This window comes from Staurois parvus, unplaced genomic scaffold (assembly GCF_062004578.1).
Source record: "Staurois parvus isolate SC_StPar_1 unplaced genomic scaffold, SC_StPar_1.0 ptg000132l, whole genome shotgun sequence".
Taxonomy (NCBI): Eukaryota; Metazoa; Chordata; class Amphibia; order Anura; family Ranidae; genus Staurois; species Staurois parvus.
In genome coordinates, this window is record NW_028317928.1 from 297,724 (window position 1) to 317,534 (window position 19,811).

The following is a 19,811-nucleotide window of genomic DNA, read 5'->3' on the forward strand; positions in this document are numbered from 1 at the left end:
CCCCACAGTCCCATGATTCTCTGCACCAGAGGAGCTTACACTCTGCACCAGAGAGGTTGTGCTGCAGTTGCTCTCCCTCTCCAGGCACTAGGGGGCCAGGCCTGCTCGCCTGGCCCCAGAAACATGGCCTCTTCTGGGCTAGGCTCAGACCATGCTCCCCCTGAGGGACCCAGCTTGCCTTCCCATACTTTACCAGCACCTGAAGACCTTGGCTGTGGCCCTAAAAGTGGGGAATCCCTCCCTGTCTTTAGAGAGCGGGTTGCTGATTATCTGGTGAGAATCGCAAAGGAGGAGGAAAAGTTGGTGAGTCTGAAAACTGACTACAAGAAGAAGAAAGTTCTCCATGACAAGGCATGGAGCAGCAAGAGGCAGAGCATGAAGCCGGAGATGAAGGGTTTGGAGGTCGCCATTAAGAAGCAGCAGAATCTGGTAAAGACGCTGAAGGAGAAGAGCGGAGCTTTCAGAGAAAAGTTCCGGAATGAGGAAAGGTTCAGGAAGATGAAGGGAGACTCCGGTAAGGATCCAGCATCGGCGGTGGCAGTACGGGTGGAGAGTGAGGAGGGGGTCCTGGATGCTGCCCCTGCTATCCCATCCACCTCAGGATCTGCTTCCCTGGAGGAAATGTCAGCCTCTGCTTCCCTCCCTCCACAGCAAGCTGGAGGATCAGCACAGGAGGTAGAGGAATATGGCGGAGGGCTGCTAAAGTACATTGAGGAATTGGAGTCTTCCCTAATTGGAAGAACTTTCCGCTTTTCTGAGGACTCTGAGGATGAAGATGACGGTGAGGACTCTGTACCTGGTCCTGTAAAGGAGAAAAAAACAGAAAAGCCACGCTTTATTAAAAGTGCCAGTTTGGACTCCAGTGTGGACAGCCATGTGCACTGCAGTGTTTTGGAGGGAAATCCTCCTGTGTGTGCACAGAGCTCTGCGGGGAAGATGGCTGCTGTGCCTGCAGGACTGCACTCTGCTGGGACTGAGGACTCTGATACCAGGAACCCTGTGACTGTGGACTCTGCTGGGGGGAAGGTAAAGGGGGGATCTGACACACTTGCTGGACAATCCCTGCTGATGGCTGCAAATGCAGCAGAAAATGGTGGGAGGGAAATTGTCAGCAGCACTCTGAAAGGTGTTGCTGAAACCCAGGGGAGAGTGACCAGGAGTGGAAGGCTTTTGCCTAAGAGGAGTATGTTGGGGGAGGGGGAGACAGGAGCATCTGGTGTGAGTGAGTCTGCTGGGAGCAGTAGTGCCACGAGTGAAAGGAAACATATGGATGATAAGAGTGCTTGCAATGCTGGAAAGGGGAATGCCTGTGTGTTGGTGGATGGAGTGACTGCTGCTGCCTCTGATGGTGGTTTGCAGAGCGGGGGCTCTGAGGTTCCTGGTGCAGCTTTAAGGTCCACTACATCTAATGCTGCAAATAAGACCTATGCTGGGGCTCTGGCTGGGAGGAGGGGGTCACATCATGTCAGCTCTGGGGGGAGGTCTGCTGCAGGTCTGCCATCTGCACCCCTGTCCTTCAGGAGGAGGAATTTGGTGCAGCTCAGATGGGAGGGTGGGGGTGCTCCCCCGGTCAGGATGTCGGTGGTGGACAGGATTTTGGAGATGGGGTTTAGGGCGGATGACATCTTCGCCTTGATCAGCCCTGTAGGATCCTATGACTATGATCTGTCCTTTGTGCGCCCCGAGTCTCTGGATATATTCTGGGAGAAGTATGAACACATGTATAAGGGTCTGCCGGAGTGGAGGGGACTTGTCTCACGCCAACCTCTAGTGAAGACGGTCACCATTCTAGTACGGAATGAGTCCATTCCTTCGGCTGACTTGGCTGTCTGGCTGAGGAGATTTGGGGAGCTACTTGCACCCCTGAAGAAGATTGTGGATGAGAGAGGGATATGGACTGGTGGGTGGTCGGTGCAGATGAGGTTGTATGTGTGTGGGAATGTGGTCCAGCATCTGCCCTCCTCAGCCTTCATTGGGAAGGACAGGATTGTGGTGTTCTACCCTGGACAGCCCAAGCTCTGCAATAAGTGCGGTTCTCGGGGTCACTTCGCCTCCTCATGCCCAGAGATGAAGTGCTCCCTATGTCAGGATCTGGGGCACCTGGCTAAGGATTGTAATATCATCAGGTGCAATCTGTGTGATAAGGTTGGCCATTCGTACAACCGGTGCCCTGAGGCCATGCACAACCAGTCAGCTTTGGTGGAAGAGTTTTTTCGTCTGGACATGGAGGAGGCAGAGGAGAGGGAGGCTGTGCCAGGGGTCCCCAATGTCTCTGTCCCTGTGGTCCCAGTGTCTGATGGTCCCTCTAATGTCATCTCCGTGTGTTGTGCCCCCTGAGTCAGTGTCCGTGGATGTTGTGTCTGATCCTCCTGTGTCAGTTTCCCCAGAGGTAGTGGGGGCTGTGGAGGGAACTGGACCAATGTGTATGGTTGCACCGACCCCCCCTCCCCGGCGTCGGAGGGTCAGAGCGCGTGAGGCGCTGGGGGGTGGAGTGAATGATGGTGGGGGTGTTGTGGTGAAGGTTGGGGGGACTGCTGTGGTCAGTGGAGAGAGTGGGGTGGATGATGTTGTTGGTGATGGTGGAAGGGAAGGGGAGGGGGCTTTGCAGGCCGGTTTATCAAATGATGATATGGAGTGGTTGGAGGCAAAAAGGAAGTCTGGGAAGAAGAAGCGGAAGAAGGATGTGCCTGTACCTGACCCTGGGAGGGTGGAGGTGTCAAACACATTTGAAGTGTTATCTGAGGTGGAGGATGAGGGATCTTCAGGGGATGAGTCTCTGGTTTCCATGGAGGAGGAATCACAGAGGACTATGAAGCGTGTAGGGTCTCCAAGTAGGGAGGGGGGTAAGCAGGCTAAGAAACGGGTACCTCGATCATCCTGATGGCGGTTCCCACTCCTTTGAAGGTGGCGACCATTAATGTCGCCAGCATAAAATCAGTAAGCGCTCGTAACATGGCCTTATTTTTGCTCAGCAGGTTTGATGCTGACATTTTCTTTTTGCAGGAGACCAGGTTGTCCAGTTTGGGGGATGTTCATATGGCGAAGAAGGAGTGGAGGCGCGGCCCCTCCTTCTGGTCTCTTGCGGCCGAGCCTTACACTGGAGTTGCGGTACTTTTTTCCGGCATGGTAACCTGTCGGCGGATTATTGAGGTAGAAATGGGGAGATGCATGGTCTTAGACGTCTCCATGGGGGGGCAGGACCTGCGCCTGATTAACATCTATGGGCCCCAGACAAAATGGGACAGGAAATGCCTCTTCATGAAGATCAAGCCTTTCCTTTTTACAGCCCAGCAAGTTGTCTTCGGTGGTGACTTTAACACCGTCACTAGGACTAAGGACAGGAGAGGGACCGGAGCCAGGCTGGACTGTGACGGGTTTTTTTTAAACAAAATAGCTAGAGAGGCAGGTCTGGTTGATGTGCACATTCATTGCTGCCCAGACGACACGGGATTCACTTTTCAGAGAGGTTCTAGTCAGAGTAGAATAGATAGGTTTTTTTTAAAGGGGAACTCCGCCTTCTCGGCACCAGTGTGTCAGGCGGTGGAGTTTTCCGATCACTGTATTCTGTCTGTGACTCTGAGTGGCCCCGATACACCACCTAAGGGGAGGGGTACCTGGAAGCTGAATTCGGCACTCCTGGACGATGAGAAGGTGAGTCAATCCTTTGAGGATTTTTTTCAGGCACAGGTATCAATCATGGACTTTTGCAGCAGTAAGTCCGAGTGGTGGGAGCTTACAAAACGAAGGATCGTTGGGTTTTTCAAGGCCATAGGAAGGAATAAACAGCTTGATAAGTATGTCACCTACCAGCGTCTGCGGAGGAAGCTCGATCGGCTTGTCTCGAATAATGGAGATCCAGAAGCGATCTCTGAGGTTAAACTCTTGCTCAGGCAGTGTCAATATGACAGGCATGCCTCTTTGGTTCTGGAAAGGGATTATGGGAAATATCACTCGCCCGACCCTTACCAGAACTGCAAACAAGGTAGAGCAGTTAAGTCAGTTGTAGGCCTGGTTGACAGTACGGGTTCCCTGACAAAGTCCAAGTCAGGGATCCTGGAAACCTCCAGGTCATATTATGCTGACCTCCTGGGTAGGAGGGACCTCGATCGGGCGAGCATGTTGGGTTTTCTGGACTCTACTCCAGGACTGGGAAATGGCAGTTCTCTTGTGAGTTTGACAGAGGACATCACGGCAGATGAGGTGGTGAAAGCTATTGATCAGCTTGCCATTAAGAAGTCGCCTGGGCCAGACGGATTGACAGCCGAGTTTTATAAGCACTTTAAGGTGACTCTGGCCCCATATTTGGTGGAGGTGTTTAATGGCTGTCTGAGAGAGGGTTCGCTCTCTCCCTCCATGCGACAATCTGCAGTGATTCTTCTGTCAAAGGGTAAGGATTCCTCGAGAATTGAGAATTGGCGGCCCATTAGCCTTCTCAATGTTGATAGGAAGATATTGGCAAAAATTATTTTCTGGCGTTTATCGTCTGTTGCGGGCAATTTACTTTCTCGCCATCAGCACTGTTCGGTTCAGGGAAGAAGCACTTTTTCAGCGGTGTTAGCTGTCCGGGAGGCCCTGGAGCGGTGCAGGGCTGCAGGCTGGGGAAAGTTCCTGCTGGCATTGGATCAGGCCAAAGCTTTTGATCGAGTCAATCATGAGTACCTATGGCTGCTTCTTGGCAAGTATGGCCTGGAGGGGGGCTTTATCGATTGGCTAAAGACCTTATATAGAGGGGCTGAAAGCTTCATGCTTGTGAATGGTTGGATTGGACGACCCTTTGAGGTTGGCTCAGGTGTGCGTCAGGGGTGTCCTTTGAGTCCTCTGCTATATGCGTTTGTAATCGATCCCTTCATTCGGAGGTTAGAGAGCGGACCGTTGTGTGGAGTTCCTTTGGGCATTCCTGGGGAGCCCCCTCTGAGGGTCGTGGCCTATGCTGATGACGTGTCTGTTTTCATCTCCGGGACGCAGGAGGCGGAGGAGGTGGTCTCGGTGATGGAACAGTATGCTCAGGCATCTGGCTCAAAGATCAATCAGGATAAGAGTGAGGTTTTCTGGATGGGAGAGGAAGGCGAAGGCTTTACCCTTCCGGACGCCTTCCCAGAGCCCCAGCAGGAAATTAAAGTATTAGGCATCAGATTTGGTCCCGGTGATTACGGCCTTGCAAATTGGGTAAGCAGGCTACAAGATGCCGATGCCAAGGTGGCCAGCTGGAAGGATTGGAAACTCTCTTACAGGGAAAGGATTGACCTGATTAAAACTTACCTGATCCCGGTATTTCTGTATGTCAGCTTTGTCTGTGTTTTGCCAGTGTCTCTCTATGCGAGGATCTACAGTTGTTTCTTCCAGCTGTTATGGGGGCACAAACTGAACCTCATTAAGAGGTCTGTAACCTACCTTCCTAGGCGGATGGGTGGCCTAGGTATGGTCAACCCGGTGGTTTTCTTTTCTCTGATGTTTTTGAAACATAATTTTGGTAGCATGCTGGCAGAGGAACCGCCTGGGTGGGTTGGTATTTTTCAGTCCTGGTTTAGGCCTTTTCTACGGAGCTGGGAGAATGGTGGGCCGGTGAAAAGCCTGAGGGTCCAACATGGTAAGCTCCCGGCTTATGTTGCCCCGTGTCTGAAAATGCTTCGGCAATGGCGAGTGACGGCGGAGGAAATTAAATCTCTTCCTAGGAAGGCCCTGGAGAGGAGGGTTGTTGAATCTGCCTTTAGCGAGCCATTGGCCTTGAGGGATTGCCCAGGCCCGGTTATGAGGGAGGGTCTGCGTTTGATGAATCTGGAGAGAATCCCTTTAAAGTTTCGGGATTTGGCCTGGCTCTCGTTCCATGGCAGACTCTATGTGAAGGGCAACCTGAAGCATCGCTCTGCGGAGAACCGTGGTTGTCCAAGAGTGGAGTGCGGTGGGGTGGAGGAGACGATGGACCATTTCTTGCTTCAGTGCCCCTTCAATATAGAAGTCTACAAGCGGGTGGGTGGGGCTCTGGGGATCCCTTTCCTTTCCCGCTTGAGTTACGCGGAGTGGTCTTACGGAGCCTTTCAGACTCACCGGGATTTTGATTTTGAGACACTTTTTCTAGTTAGCTTAGTAGTCCGTTACCACACGTGGAATGCACGGTGTCAGGTTTCCATTCGCAAAAAAGTCCTTCCTGTCGAGGTGGTGGTGAACAACATTCTGGGTGAGGTTGGGAAGATTCGGGGTCTTGAGAAGGACAGGTGGCGGCCGGGAGCCTGGACAAAGGCATGGAGGAATGTCAGGTCCCCGTAGCTGCTGTCTGTCAGTCTCTGGGGGCGTGGCTTCTCTTTCTGTCCTTTCACGTCCCCTAGATTTTGTAACATCAGATTTTTGAAGAAAGGCTGCATGCATGGGATCGATGTATGGGATGAATGTGTGGGATCAATGTATGGGATGAATGTGTGGGGTGAATGTTTAATCGTTTCTTAGCCTGAGGGGGTGTTTAGGTGACGGTTAGGATTTGTTATTTTGCTGAAGTAAGCTGGTTTTGTTTAATTATACATATTTTATTCTGTATATATGTAAATATGATTTTTATGATGTTTTTTGTTTGCAAGATTTTAATAAACAAAAAATTTACACTCTACTGTCGCTGGAAATCTAAGATGGTAGTTGGCGATAGAGACTTTTAATATAAAACCAGATCAGGTTGCTATTTTGTGCATTTTTCATGCGATAACATGCATCATGCCTTGGGTTGCCCATTCACATGAATGGGCTGCTCAACACGAGACAAACGTCCTAAAGTAGCTCAAGAACTTTTTCGATCACAGAGCATCATGCGCTTTTTCAGTGGGTGTTTGTAGCACATTGTTGTGCCGCGAGACATGCATCTGCCATCCCCGCTTAGGGTGCCATTAGCAATTAATGGCACTGCTAGCGTGACCTGCAGCCTGTTTGCAGCGTGTTTATGAAACACACGGGTTTGATTGCAGCCTCAAATTGTTACTAAACCCAGGACCCCGCATTCATTATATCCGGTCTCCCCGGACCCTGCATTCACTAGATCCGGTCTCCCCGGACCCGGCATTCACTAGATCCGGTCTCCCCAGATCCTGCATTCACTATATCCGGTCTCCCGGACCCTGCATTCACTAGATCCGGTCTCCCCGGACCCTGCATTCACTAGATCTGGTCTCCCCGGACCCTGCATTCACTATATCTGGTCTCCCCGGACCCTGCATTCACTATATCTGATCTCCCCGGACCCTGCATTCACTATATCCGGTCTCCCCGGTCCCTGCATTCACTATATCCGGTCTCCCCGGTCCCTGCATTCACTATATCTTTCTCCCAGGACCCTGCATTCACTATATCTGGTCTCCCAGGACCCTGCATTCACTATATCTGGTCTCCCAGGATCCTGCATTCACTATATCTGGTCTCCCCGGTCCCTGCATTCACTATATCTGGCCTCCCCGGACCCTGCATTCACTATATCTGATCTCCCCGGACCCTGCATTCACTATATCTGATCTCCCCGGACCCTGCATTCACTATATCTGATCTCCCCGGACCCTGCATTCACTATATCCGCTCTCCCTGGACCCCGCATTCACTATATCTGGTCTCCCTGGAGCCCGCATTCACTACAGTATTGTACACATAGACAAACACAATACCTGCACATTGTGACTCATCAGGGTCGAGAAGTAATTTGGTCATCACTGTGTTTTAGATACAGCATAAAAATTTTTGAAACAGTATACAATTCAGTATGTTGCCATGAGAGCTAATTCACACAGGTGCAGCAAGCTCTACCATCCCTCTGAAAAGCGATCCGCAGTGGATTGCTTTTTCAGAGGAGGTTCAGAGTCGTATTGTAGATATTCAAAAGGTGATACTGCCCGTTTTTCAATTCCCAATTGGAATTTAAAATGAAATGGCCACACCGCAACTACTACCGATCAGCGACTGCTGCCCCTCTCTGCCAATCCCTTCACTGGCTTCCACTAACCCAACGTATAAAATTCAAAATACTAACCACAGCTTACAAAGCCATCCACAACACTGCCCCTAGCTACATCACCAACCTCATCCATAGATACCGCCCAAATCAGCCACTCCACTCCTCCCATGATATCCTCCTCTATAGCTCCCTCATCACCTCCTCCCACGCTCGCCTCCAGGACTTCTCCAGAGCCTCTCCCGTCCTCTGGAACTCCCTACCACAGCATGTCCAGTCAGCCCCCACCCTGTCTGCCTTTTGGCGATCTTTGAAAACTCACTTCAGGGAAGCCTACCCCACCTCCACCTAAGAACTGTACTTGAATCACCTCCACCAGATCATCTCCCGCAGCGATCATCTTTTGTATCACCTCCCCCTTCCTTTTAGATTGTAAGCTCCATGACCAGGACCCTCCTATTCCTTCTGTACTGAAATGTATTGTAATTGTACTGTCTCCCTTATATTGTAAAGCGCTGCGCAAACTGTTGGCGCTATATAAATCCTGTATAATAATAATAATAATAATACTGTCCTTATGACCTCATGCAGTCACTGTCAATCATTGCCAATTGACAGATAGATGATGGAACATCCATTTTTATTTGTCCTCCTCCATCCTGGCTTTACATTCTGCTTTATCGGGATTTTATCTGGTCCTATTATTTATCATTGCAGAGGTCTCATCATGGTTAGCCCCTCCCACGAGGAGCCATTCATGGTCTCATCACTGAGAATGGAAAAGAACTGGAGTCACATGACTGAACGGATCTTAAACTTCGCCCTGGAGATCATCTACCTGCTGACCGGAGAGGTGAGGAGGATTCTGGGAGGTCTCATGACATCACTCTTATCTCTATTAATAAAACACAGACCTGACCGGAGAGGTGAGGAGGATTCTGGGAGTTCACGTGTAGCTGTAGAATACATTTATTTTTTCCTTCTCACTTTACAGGATTATGGACCGGTGAGGAATCCTGGCGATCACATGGTACCGAGGGGATGGCATAGGAGCCAGAACCCCACCATGGAGCCTCCCCCTCAGTCTTGGACATCTGAAAGGAGCAACGACAACAAGATCCTAGAAGTCACCCGTAAGATCATCGATCTGCTGACAGGAGAGGTGAGCGGTGCCGGGAATTCTGGGACATTCTCCAGTAACAGACAAGGGATGTGTCTGGATGGTGACTGTATCATTGTGTGTGTCAGGTTCCTATAAGGTGTCAGGATGTCACTGTCTATTTCTCCATGGAGGAGTGGGAGTATATAGAAGGACACAAGGACCTCTACAAGGACGTCATGACGGAGGATCAGCCACCCCTCACATCACCGGGTAAGAGGAGACTTTCATTTCTTGTAAAGGAGAGAAGAGTATAGAGCAGGGGTCTCCAAACTGCAGCCCAGAAGCCAGGTGTGGCCCTTTGCTTGCTTTTATCTGTCCTTTGGGGTATTATGCCCCCCACTATTGGCAACAGTGGCAACTGACCTCCAATGGGGCACTAACCCTTTGTACTGACACCAATGATGGGGCACTATTCCTCCCACTGAACCAATGATGAGGCACTATTCCTCCCACTGATACCAATGATGGGACACTATTCCTCCCACTGATACCAATCATGGGGCACTATTCCTCCCACTGATACCAACCATGGGGCACTATTCCTCCCACTGACACCAATGATGGGGCGCTATTCCTCCCACTGACACCAATGATGGGGCGCTATTCATCCCACTGATACCAATGATGGGGCGCTATTCCTCCCACTGACAACAATGATGGGGCGCTATTTTTCCCACTGATACCAATGATGGGGCGCTATTCCTTCCACTGACACCAATGATGGGGCGCTATTCCTTCCACTGACACCAATGATGGGGCGCTATTCCTTCCACTGACACCAATGATGGGGCACTATTCCTCCCACTGACACCAATGATGGGGCACTATTCCTCCCACTGACACCAATGATGGGACACAATTCATTCCACTGACACCAATGATGGGGCACTATTCCTCCCACTGACACCAATGATGGGACACTATTCATCCCACTGACACCAATGATGGGGCACTATTCCTCCCACTGACACCAATTATGGGGCTCTATTCCTCCCACTGACACCAATGATGGGGCACTATTCCTCCCACTGACACCAAGGATGGGGCACTATTCCTTCCACTGACACCAATGATGGGGCACTATTCCTCCCACTGGCACCAATGATGGGGCACTATTCCTCCCACTTATACCAATGATGGGGCACTATTTCTGCCACTGATACCAGTGATGGGACACTATTCCTCCCACTGACACCATTGATGGGGCACTATTCCTCTCACTGATACCATTGATGGGGCACTATTCCTCCCACTGACATCAATGGCTGGGCTCTATTTCTCCCACTGACACCAATGATGGGGCACTATTCCTTCCACTGATACCAATGATGGGGCACTAGTCCTCACACTGATACCAGTAATGGGACACTATTCCTGCCACTGACACCAATGATGGGGCGCTATTTTTTCCACTGACACCAATGATGGGGCGCTATTCCTTCCACTGACACCAATGATGGGGCGCTATTCCTTCCACTGACACCAATGATGGGGCACTATTCCTCCCACTGATATCAATGATGGGGCACTATTCCTTCCAATGACACCAATGATGGGGCGCTATTCCTTCCACTGACACCAATGATGGGGTGCTATTCCTTCCACTGACACCAATGATGGGACACTATTCCTCCCACTGATATCAATGATGGGGCACTATTCCTTCCACTGATACCAATGATGGGGCACTATTCCTTCCACTGACACCAATGATGGGGCACTATTCCTTCCACTGACACCAATGATGGGGCACTATTCCTTCCACTGACACCAATGACGGGGCACTATTCCTTCCACTGACACCAATGATGGGGCACTATTCCTTCCACTGACACCAATGATGGGGCACTATTCCTTCCACTGACACCAATGATGGGGCACTATTCCTTCCACTGACACCAATAATGGGGCACTTTTCCTCCCATTGATATAAATGATGGAGCACTATTACTCTCCCTAATACCATAGATGGGGCATCTTCTACTCCTACTGGCTACATTCCGGCCCCTCTAAAGTTTGAATGACAGTAAACTGGCCCTTGGTTTATAAAGTTTGTTGATATAGATGATATAGGTGATATAGATCCCCCATCGTCTGGTATAAAGACATGAAAACAATGGATTCAGTCAGTGTGTGTGTTTCCTACAGATGGATCCAGTCATGGGGACCCACCAGAGAGATGTCCCTGTCCTCAGTATTCCCGGGACTCCACACAGGAACATCTCACCATCTCTCACCACCATCAGGTAGATGGACCCAGTAATGGGAACCCACCAGAGAGATGTCCCCGTCCTCTGTATTCCCGGGACTCCACACAGGAAGGTCACACCATCCCTCACCACCATCAGGTAGATGGATCCAGTCATGGGAACCCTCCAGAGAGATGTCCCCGTCCTCTGTATTCCCGGGACTCCACACAGGAAGGTCACACCATCCCTCACCACCATCAGGTAGATGGATCCAGTCATGGGGACCCACCAGAGAGATGTCCCTGTCCTCAGTATTCCCGGGACTCCACACAGGAACATCTCACCATCTCTCACCACCATCAGGTAGATGGACCCAGTAATGGGAACCCACCAGAGAGATGTCCCTGTCCTCTGTATTCCCGGGACTCCACACAGGAAGGTCACACCATCCCTCACCACCATCAGGTAGATGGATCCAGTCATGGGAACCCTCCAGAGAGATGTCCCCGTCCTCTGTATTCCCGGGACTCCACACAGGAAGGTCACACCATCCCTCTCCACCATCAGGTAGATGGATCCAGTAATGGGAACCCACCAGAGAGATGTCCCCGTCCTCTGTATTCCCGGGACTCCACACAGGAACATCTCACCATCTCAGAAGACCATCCGGTAAATGACTTCGTGCTAAATTATGTCTACAGCTAGTGAATGAGATACACAATTGTCTCGTGTAGACACCTCAGATAAAAGTGTACCTGTTGTGCTTCAACTCAAAGGACCGATCCAAAATGTCCTTTGTCTTACAGGCCGAGGAACTGGTCATTATTAAAGTTGAAGAAGAAGAAGATCCGCCCATGAGGGGTGAGGAGCCGTGTACGGAGGACAATCCTCCAGGTGAAAAAAAATGTGTTCTGCTAACATCTCTCTGCAGAAGTCATTCTAGCAAGTGAGCCTGATCTATACAGAACCTAACATTAGCAAATAAGCACTTAATAATGTCATTAACCCCTTCCCGCCTACGGGGAAAACAAATGTTAATGCCTAAGCACAATTTTGCAACTTTGATATGTGATAGTAAAACCGTACATATCATCACAACTACTTTTTGCATTCAGGTGGATCATACCATGTTTTTTTTCAGGTAAAATTGGGTTTTTGTTTGGTGGTCCTGATTTTTTTATTATCAAAGCCAAAATAGTAAAAAAAAAAATATATAATATAATATATATAATATTTTTTAATTTAGCTGTATATTTCTTGTTACTACCATAACCTACTACCAAGAACAACCCAAAATAAATTTTCCTGCTCCTAACGATCGCGGCAATACCATATGTTGGGTTGTACTCATAAACAATAGTGCGCATCTTGCTTTTTTTCTCTTTTTATTTTTTTTTTTGTCCTGCCTAAAATACACTGACACTAACTGATACTAATTTAAAAATGATAAAAAAAAACCCTGACCAAAAAAAGAAAAACCCACCACTGCCCCTGACCTTGACCTGAACACTAACCCTAGCACTCGCCTAGGTCAAACCTGCATCTAGGTTTTTGTTTTTTTAATTTTTTTATTATTTTTTTTTTTTTTCTCTCAGAGAAAGATACAATTTCCTCACTGATGATTGAATAACTTTTTATTGATTTTTTTTTTTTATACATTTTTTATTCTTTAGTAATTTTTAGTAATTTCGTCACTGATGACCGAATAACTTTTTATTGATTTTTTTTTTTTTTTACTAATTTTTATACATTTTTTAGTAATTTCGCACTGAAGATTGAATAACTTTTTATTTATTTTCTATAAATTTTTGCGCTGCGGTATTATTGTTTATTTTATGTATTGATGTTCTTCGTCTATGAACGGCGGCGCTAATGAATCGTTTGGTTGGGTTTAGGCGCGGGTTTATTTCTACACTTTTTTTTATCGCACCCTGTAGGCGTCGCTGAAGCGTATGGCGTCATTTACAGAACGACTTGGATTTTTCTCAATGAAGGCAAGGAGTTCTCTGACTGAAGTGGTGATGGCGACATCCTTGCCCCGCCTTTTCCACCTCATCCAATCAGAGAACGCTCTGCATTCATTACGTAAAAAAAAAAAAAGGTGTTCCGTAAATGGTGACTGTGCTGAGTGAGCGACCCCCCTCTGTGGTTTCTATGCAGAAGGCATCTGCCTGGAATGGGACCTGGAAGACGGCGGCTACTACAGCATTTCTCCGCTTCCACAATGGTTCCCGCAGCTATAGCGTTGCATAGGCATCGGTCCAAGCTGGACGACCATTGCAACTATTCGATAAAATCCGTACCGATCGTTCAGCAGTCTGGAAAATGAATCGTCATCCGGTGAAACGCGTAAGGCCTGAAGAGCATATTACTAGGGCCATAGTTTGGGGTTTCTCCACCACCATCTTCTTCTGTTGGGCAAGCCTCTCTCGTAATTTCCTCTGCCACCGATTTCTCATTCTGTAGAACTCGGGGATGAATCGATTTAATCGTTTAATCGATTTTCTTCTCGTTTTTTTTGCCCCAGATGGACACAATGATTGGAAAAACATGGCATGCCACCATATCTCCACAGATGGTGAAGAGGACATCAAAGCCTCTCCAAAAGAAAACCGTGCCGGCCCTAATCTTCATCCAGGACTTCAAAGGCCAGATCCGTCTACATATAGGGGGTGTTTTCCCGATCGCTCCCACCCTGCCTCCCAAGAAGAGGCCGATCGAGAGGGTGCAAGCTCTCCGTGCCCTCGGTGTGGGGGCTGTCAGAGGACTCGTGTGGACGAACCTTCACATCCCTGTCCATCTTGCGGCAAGTCTTTTTCCCAGAAGTTGCATCTCGTTGACCATCGCAAGGCTTGCACTGGCAAGAAGTGCTATTCTTGTTCAGAGTGCGGGAAACGGTTTGCCAAAAAGTCGACCTTGCTGAGGCATCAGGTCATGCACCTGGAGGAGAAGCCCCACTCGTGCCCAGAGTGCGGGAAATGTTTTGCCAAAAAGTCCAACCTTGTTCGGCACCGGCGGATGCACACGGGGGAAAAACCGTATTCTTGTCCCGAGTGCGAAAAGTCGTTCACGTGGAAGCCGTCTCTGGAGCACCATTTGAGGAAGCACCGTGGCGGGGTGCCTTTTTTCTGCTCCGAGTGTGGGAAGTGCTTTGCCCAGAAGTCCTACTTCCTGCAGCACCAGAGGACTCACGTCGGGAAGGAGCCGTACTCTTGCTCTGAGTGCGGAGAACGCTTTGCTACAAGGTCGACGCTGGTCGTGCACCGAAGGATTCACACCGACGAGAAGCCCTTCTCCTGCTCGGAGTGCGGGAAGTACTTCGTCCAAAAGTCCAGCCTGATGGAACATCTGAAGATGCACTCGGGGGAGAAGTCCTATTCGTGCGCCGAATGCGGAAAGACTTTCCAATGGCGATCGTCCTTGTTCTACCATGAGCGCAAGCACAAGGGACTGAAGCCCGTGTCGTGTCCGGAGTGCGGCAAAGGATTCGCCCAAAAGTCTCATCTCGCCCAACATCAGAAGAGGCACGCTGGGCAGAGGACCTCCAAGTTCTTGAGTCCTGACCTCGAAGACGATCTCCATCAATGACTCCTTGTAGACACTTGGTGTCCTCCACCCCTCTCTACTAATCCCTCCACTGACCTCCGCTCTGTGTCCTCCATCCCTCTCTGCCAATCCCTCCACTGCCCTCCACTCAGTGTCTTCCACCCCTCTCTGCCAATCCCTCTACTGACCTCCATTCAGTGTCCTTCACCCCTCTCTGCTAATCCCTCCACTGGCCTCCATTCAGTGTTTTCCAGCCCTCTCTGCCAATCCCTCCACTGGTCTCCACTCAGTGTCCTCCAGCCCTCTCTGCCAATCCCTCCACTGGCCTCCACTCAGTGTCCTCCATCCCTCTCTGCTAATCCCTCCACTGGCCTCCACTCAGTGTCCTCCATCCCTCTCTGCCAATCCCTCCACTGGCCTCCACTCAGTGTCCTCCACCCCTCTCTGCTAATCCCTCCACTGGCCTCCATTCAGTGTCCTCCACCCCTCTCTGCCAATCCCTCCACTGGCTTCCATTCAGTGTCCTCCAACCCTCTCAGCTAATCCCTCCAGTGGCCTCCACTCAGTGTTCTCCAACCCTCTCAGCCAATCCCTCCACTGGCCTCCACTCTGTGTCCTCCATCCCTCTCTGCCAATCCCTCCACTGGCCTCCACTCAGTGTCCTCCATCCCTCTCTGCCAATCCCTCCACTGGCCTCCACTCAGTGTCCTCCACCCTTCTCTGCCAATCCCTCCACTGGCCTCCACTCAGTGTCCTCCACCCCTCTCAGCCAATCCCTCCACTGGCCTCCACTCAGTGTTCTCCAACCCTCTCAGCCAATCCCTCCACTGGTCTCCACTCAGTGTCCTCCAACCCTCTCTGCTAATCTCTCTACTGGCTTCCACTCAGTGTCATCATCCCTCTCTCCTAATCCCTCCACTGGCCTCCACTCAGTGTCCTCCAACCCTCTCTGCCAATCCCTCCACTGGCCTCCACTCAGTGTCCCCCAACCCTCTCTGCCAATCCCTCCAGTGGCCTCCACTCAGTGTCCTCCATCCCTCTCTTCCAATCCCTCCACCGGCTTCCACTCAGTGTCCTCCATCCCTCTCAGCCAGTCCCTCCACTGGCCTCCATTCCATGTCCTCCATCCCTCTCTACCAATCCCTCCACTGGTCTCCACTCAGTGTCCTACACCCCTCTCTGCCAATCCCTCCACTGGCCTCCATTCAGTTTCCTCCATCCCTCTCTGCCAATGCCTCCACTGGCTTCCACTCAGTGTCCTCCACCCCTCTCTGCCAATGCCTCCACTGGCCTCCATTTCATGTCCTCCATCCCTCTCTACCAATCCCTCAACTGGCCTCCATTCAGTGTCCTCCACCCCTCTCTGCCAATCCCTCCACTGGTTTCCATTTAGTGTCCTCCAACCCTCTCAGCCAATCCCTCCACTGGCCTCCACTCAGTGTTCTCCAACCCTCTCAGCCAATCCCTCCACTGGCCTCCACTCAGTGTCCTCAAACCCTCTCTGCTAATCTCTCTACTGGCTTCCACTCAGTGTCATCATCCCTCTCTCCTAATCCCTCCACTGGCCTCCATTCAGTGTCCTCCATCCCTCTCTGCCAATGCCTCCACTGGCTTCCACTCAGTGTCCTCCACCCCTCTCTGCCAATCCCTCCACTGGCTTCCACTCAGTGTCCTTCACCCCTCTCTGCCAATCCCTCCACTGGCTTCCCATTGCCCAGCTAATAAAATTCAAAACATTAACAATCACATATAAAGCCATTTATAACTCTGCCCCAAATTACATCACCAATCTCGTCTCCAAATGTCACCCAAACCTTCCTCTCCGCTCCTCCCATGACCTCCTGCTCTGTAGCTCCCATGTCTCCTCCTCCCATGCTCGTCTCCAAGACTTCTCCAGAGCCTCCCCTATCCTCTGGAACTCTCTACCCCAATCTATCCAACTATCGCCTACTCTGCTCACTTCTGAAAACCTATCTCTTCAGGGAAGCCTATCCTGCTTTCAGCTAATAATGGAATCTTCTATTCCTCCTACCAGTCCATCCCCCACAGTTACTACCTTTTGTACCACTAGCCCCTCCCTCTTAGTTTGGAAGCTCCCAGGATCAGGGCCCTCCAATCCCTCTTATATTGAACTGTATTGTTGCTGTGATGTCTCCCATTATATTGTAAAGCACTGAGCAAACTGCTGGCGCTATATAATTCCTGTATAATAATAATAATTATTTCAGAAAACCTAGAGTCCATTTCTGTGGAAAATACTTCTAGTGTGGCCCCTCAGATTGCCTCTCAGGCATGCATGAATCTGACGTTTAGCAGGTGTCTGTCACTTCTCAGGTGGGCCAAGCTGGCTTCCATTCAGTGTCCTCCACCCCTCTCTGCCAATCCCTCCACTGACCTCCACTCAGTGTCCTCCAACCCTCTCTGCCAATCTCTCCTCTGGCTCCACAAGCTGGGAAGAAAAGAATGTTGTCAATTACCCATGATGCATAGCGGGACCCGGCATTACATCATGGGGTCCCGTTCTACTCGAAAGCTCCAGGGGGATTGGTGGAGGAGGAAGGAAGGCGTCAGTAGAAGGGGACAATTCCTTGAACTTGTGGCTTTGCCTTGCATGGACAAAGCATTGGTTTGTCACTCTGCATGGGCATGGATGACACATCCCACTATTTTTCTGAGCTCCGCCCCCTAGGAGCACAACTCATCATGAGCATTGGAAAGGCGCAGCCAGATTAACAAAGTTTTTTTTTTTTTTTTTTTTAACTTGTTCAGGTAGGCCAGGTCAAGGAGAAGTGGAACCAGAAGCCACCAACAATGACACAGTTATACAATGTTTTTGTCACTTTGCATGGACATGGATGACACATCCCACTATGTTTCTGTGCTCCACCCCCCAGGAGCACAACTCATGAGTATTGGAAAGGCACAGCTAGGTTAACCAATTTTTTTTTTTTTTTAACTGGTTCAGACTCGTTCAGGAAGGGCAGGTCAAGGAGAAGTGGAACCAGAAGCCGTAATTAAAATTTTTGACATATCGTCTTCCTCCTGGCCAGTCTGATCAAGTTTGGAGCAGATTGTCCACGCCTTCTGTCTGATTGTTGATGTCATTTCAGGGGTGAATGGAATGGGGTTGCGCATGACCACCGACGATGACAGTTATACGAGGTAACTGGAATCTGGTGTTCTGTAGGGAATACAGGTTTTTGTCGCTCTGCATGGGCATGAATGACACATCCCACTATGTTTCTGCGCTCCGCCCCCTAGGAGCACAACTCATCATGAGCATTGGAAAGGTGCAGCTAGGTTAACAAAGTTTTTTTTTTTTTTTTTTTCCCCCCACAGCCACCAACAATGGCACAGTTATACGATGTTTTTGTCACTCTGCATGGGCATGGATGGGACATCCCACTATGTTTCTGTGCTCCGCCTCCTAGGAGCACAACTCATCATGAGCATTGGAAAGGCACAACCAGATTAAAAAATTTTTAGTTTTTTTTTTTTAACTGGTTCAGACTCGTTCAGGTATGACGGGTCAAGGAAAAGTGGAACCAGAAGTCAAAATTAAAATTTTTAACATGTCATCGTCAAAAGAACCCAGCGATTTTTTTTTTTTTCTCTAGTCAGATTGAGACAGCCGTCAGTATATTCATATACCTAATGCCAATGCATGCACTTGACGAATGTCCCTGCGGGATCGGGCAATCATCATCACATCTGCGGGAAAAAAAAACGCCCCAGAAGCCGAGGTCAGGATTTTACGCAAAGGACAGAGGGAGATATATAATGGCAAAGTACCTGTGCCCCTGTGAGTACCAGGCTAAATGGGCGTGGCTTCATTTTCTGTTATAGGATGACATGTTTCTTAAAAAAAAAAAATAAAAGTCAGGCAGTTCATCTGGCAATAAATATTAAAGTTTTTTTTTGACAACTGACGTAAATTTCTGTAGGAAAATAAAATACGTTTCCTGTTTTTCTTTTTTATTTATTTATTTCAGGTCAATTTATCCTGCACTTTACATATATATATGTTGTACATTCACTTCAGTCCCTAACCCTCAAGGGGCTTCTTTTTGTTGTTGGAAATTCGCCGACAGGCCCACCCAAGCTTTATTTAGCTCCTCGTGGGCAGGCTCTACCCATTAGCCGATCACATGACACAGGAGAGAGGAGCACCAAGCCCAACCCCCCTGCTCCTGCAGACATGAGCTAAGCAGTGCCGTGATTCAGATTCTGCATGGGTACTGTTTTTTGAAGTCTGCAGGATTGGCAGGTGGGATAGGAACCTCTGTTTTGGCCCCTAGGCCAGGGCTGGGAAGAAGATGGTGCAAGCGGAACAAACAAACCTCCTGCCCGCAAGGTAGCTGCTCCGGCACTGTTGAACCTTATATCTTCAGCAACTTGACACGAGGCAAGATCTTGCAGCCCCCCTGCAGACTGGGGGAGTCCAAAAGTAACACCAACAAAAAAACAACACAGAGGGTGCACCAGCCTTGTACATTACATTTATTTATTTTATATATTCCAGGTACTTTTATAGAGCAGTCAATTTACGCAGTGCTTTACATATATAGTGTACATTCAGACCAGTACCCGCTGCCGAGGAGCGTATAATCTAAGGTAAAATAAATATATAAATTAAGTAAGCAATTAATTAAAATAAAATAAATAAGTAAAAATTACAGTATATACAGTGAAGGAAATGCGTATTTGATCCCCTGCTGATTTTGAATGTTTGCCCACTCACAAAGAAATGATCGGTCTAAAAATCGAACGTTCGGTGTATTGTAACACTGAGAGACAGAATAGCAACAACAAATTCAGCAGAAATGCATGTTTAACAAATGATGCACTGATCTGCATGTTCATGAGGGAAATAAGTATTTGATCCCCTATCATTCAGCAGGATTTCTGGCTACCAGGTGTCTTTCATACAGGTAACAAGCTGAGATTAGAAGCACTCTTAAGGAAGTGCTGCTAATCTCATTTTGTTACCTGTATA

General features: G+C 49.3%; 1 protein-coding gene across 1 annotated transcript in view; it reads left to right on the top strand.

Moving 5' to 3' along the window:
* The window catches only part of LOC149466095 (uncharacterized), a 129,815-nt gene that overhangs the window by 36,038 nt on the left and 73,966 nt on the right, over positions 1–19,811 (top strand). Inside the window, exons 11-17 of the mRNA XM_089672696.1 lie at positions 8,636–8,771; positions 8,913–9,080; positions 9,167–9,290; positions 11,229–11,938; positions 12,076–12,163; positions 13,797–14,855; positions 17,926–17,977. Of these exons, the coding sequence (XP_089528822.1) occupies positions 8,636–8,771; positions 8,913–9,080; positions 9,167–9,290; positions 11,229–11,938; positions 12,076–12,163; positions 13,797–14,855; positions 17,926–17,977 (2,337 nt within the window). The remainder of the gene's footprint in view (positions 1–8,635; positions 8,772–8,912; positions 9,081–9,166; positions 9,291–11,228; positions 11,939–12,075; positions 12,164–13,796; positions 14,856–17,925; positions 17,978–19,811) is intronic.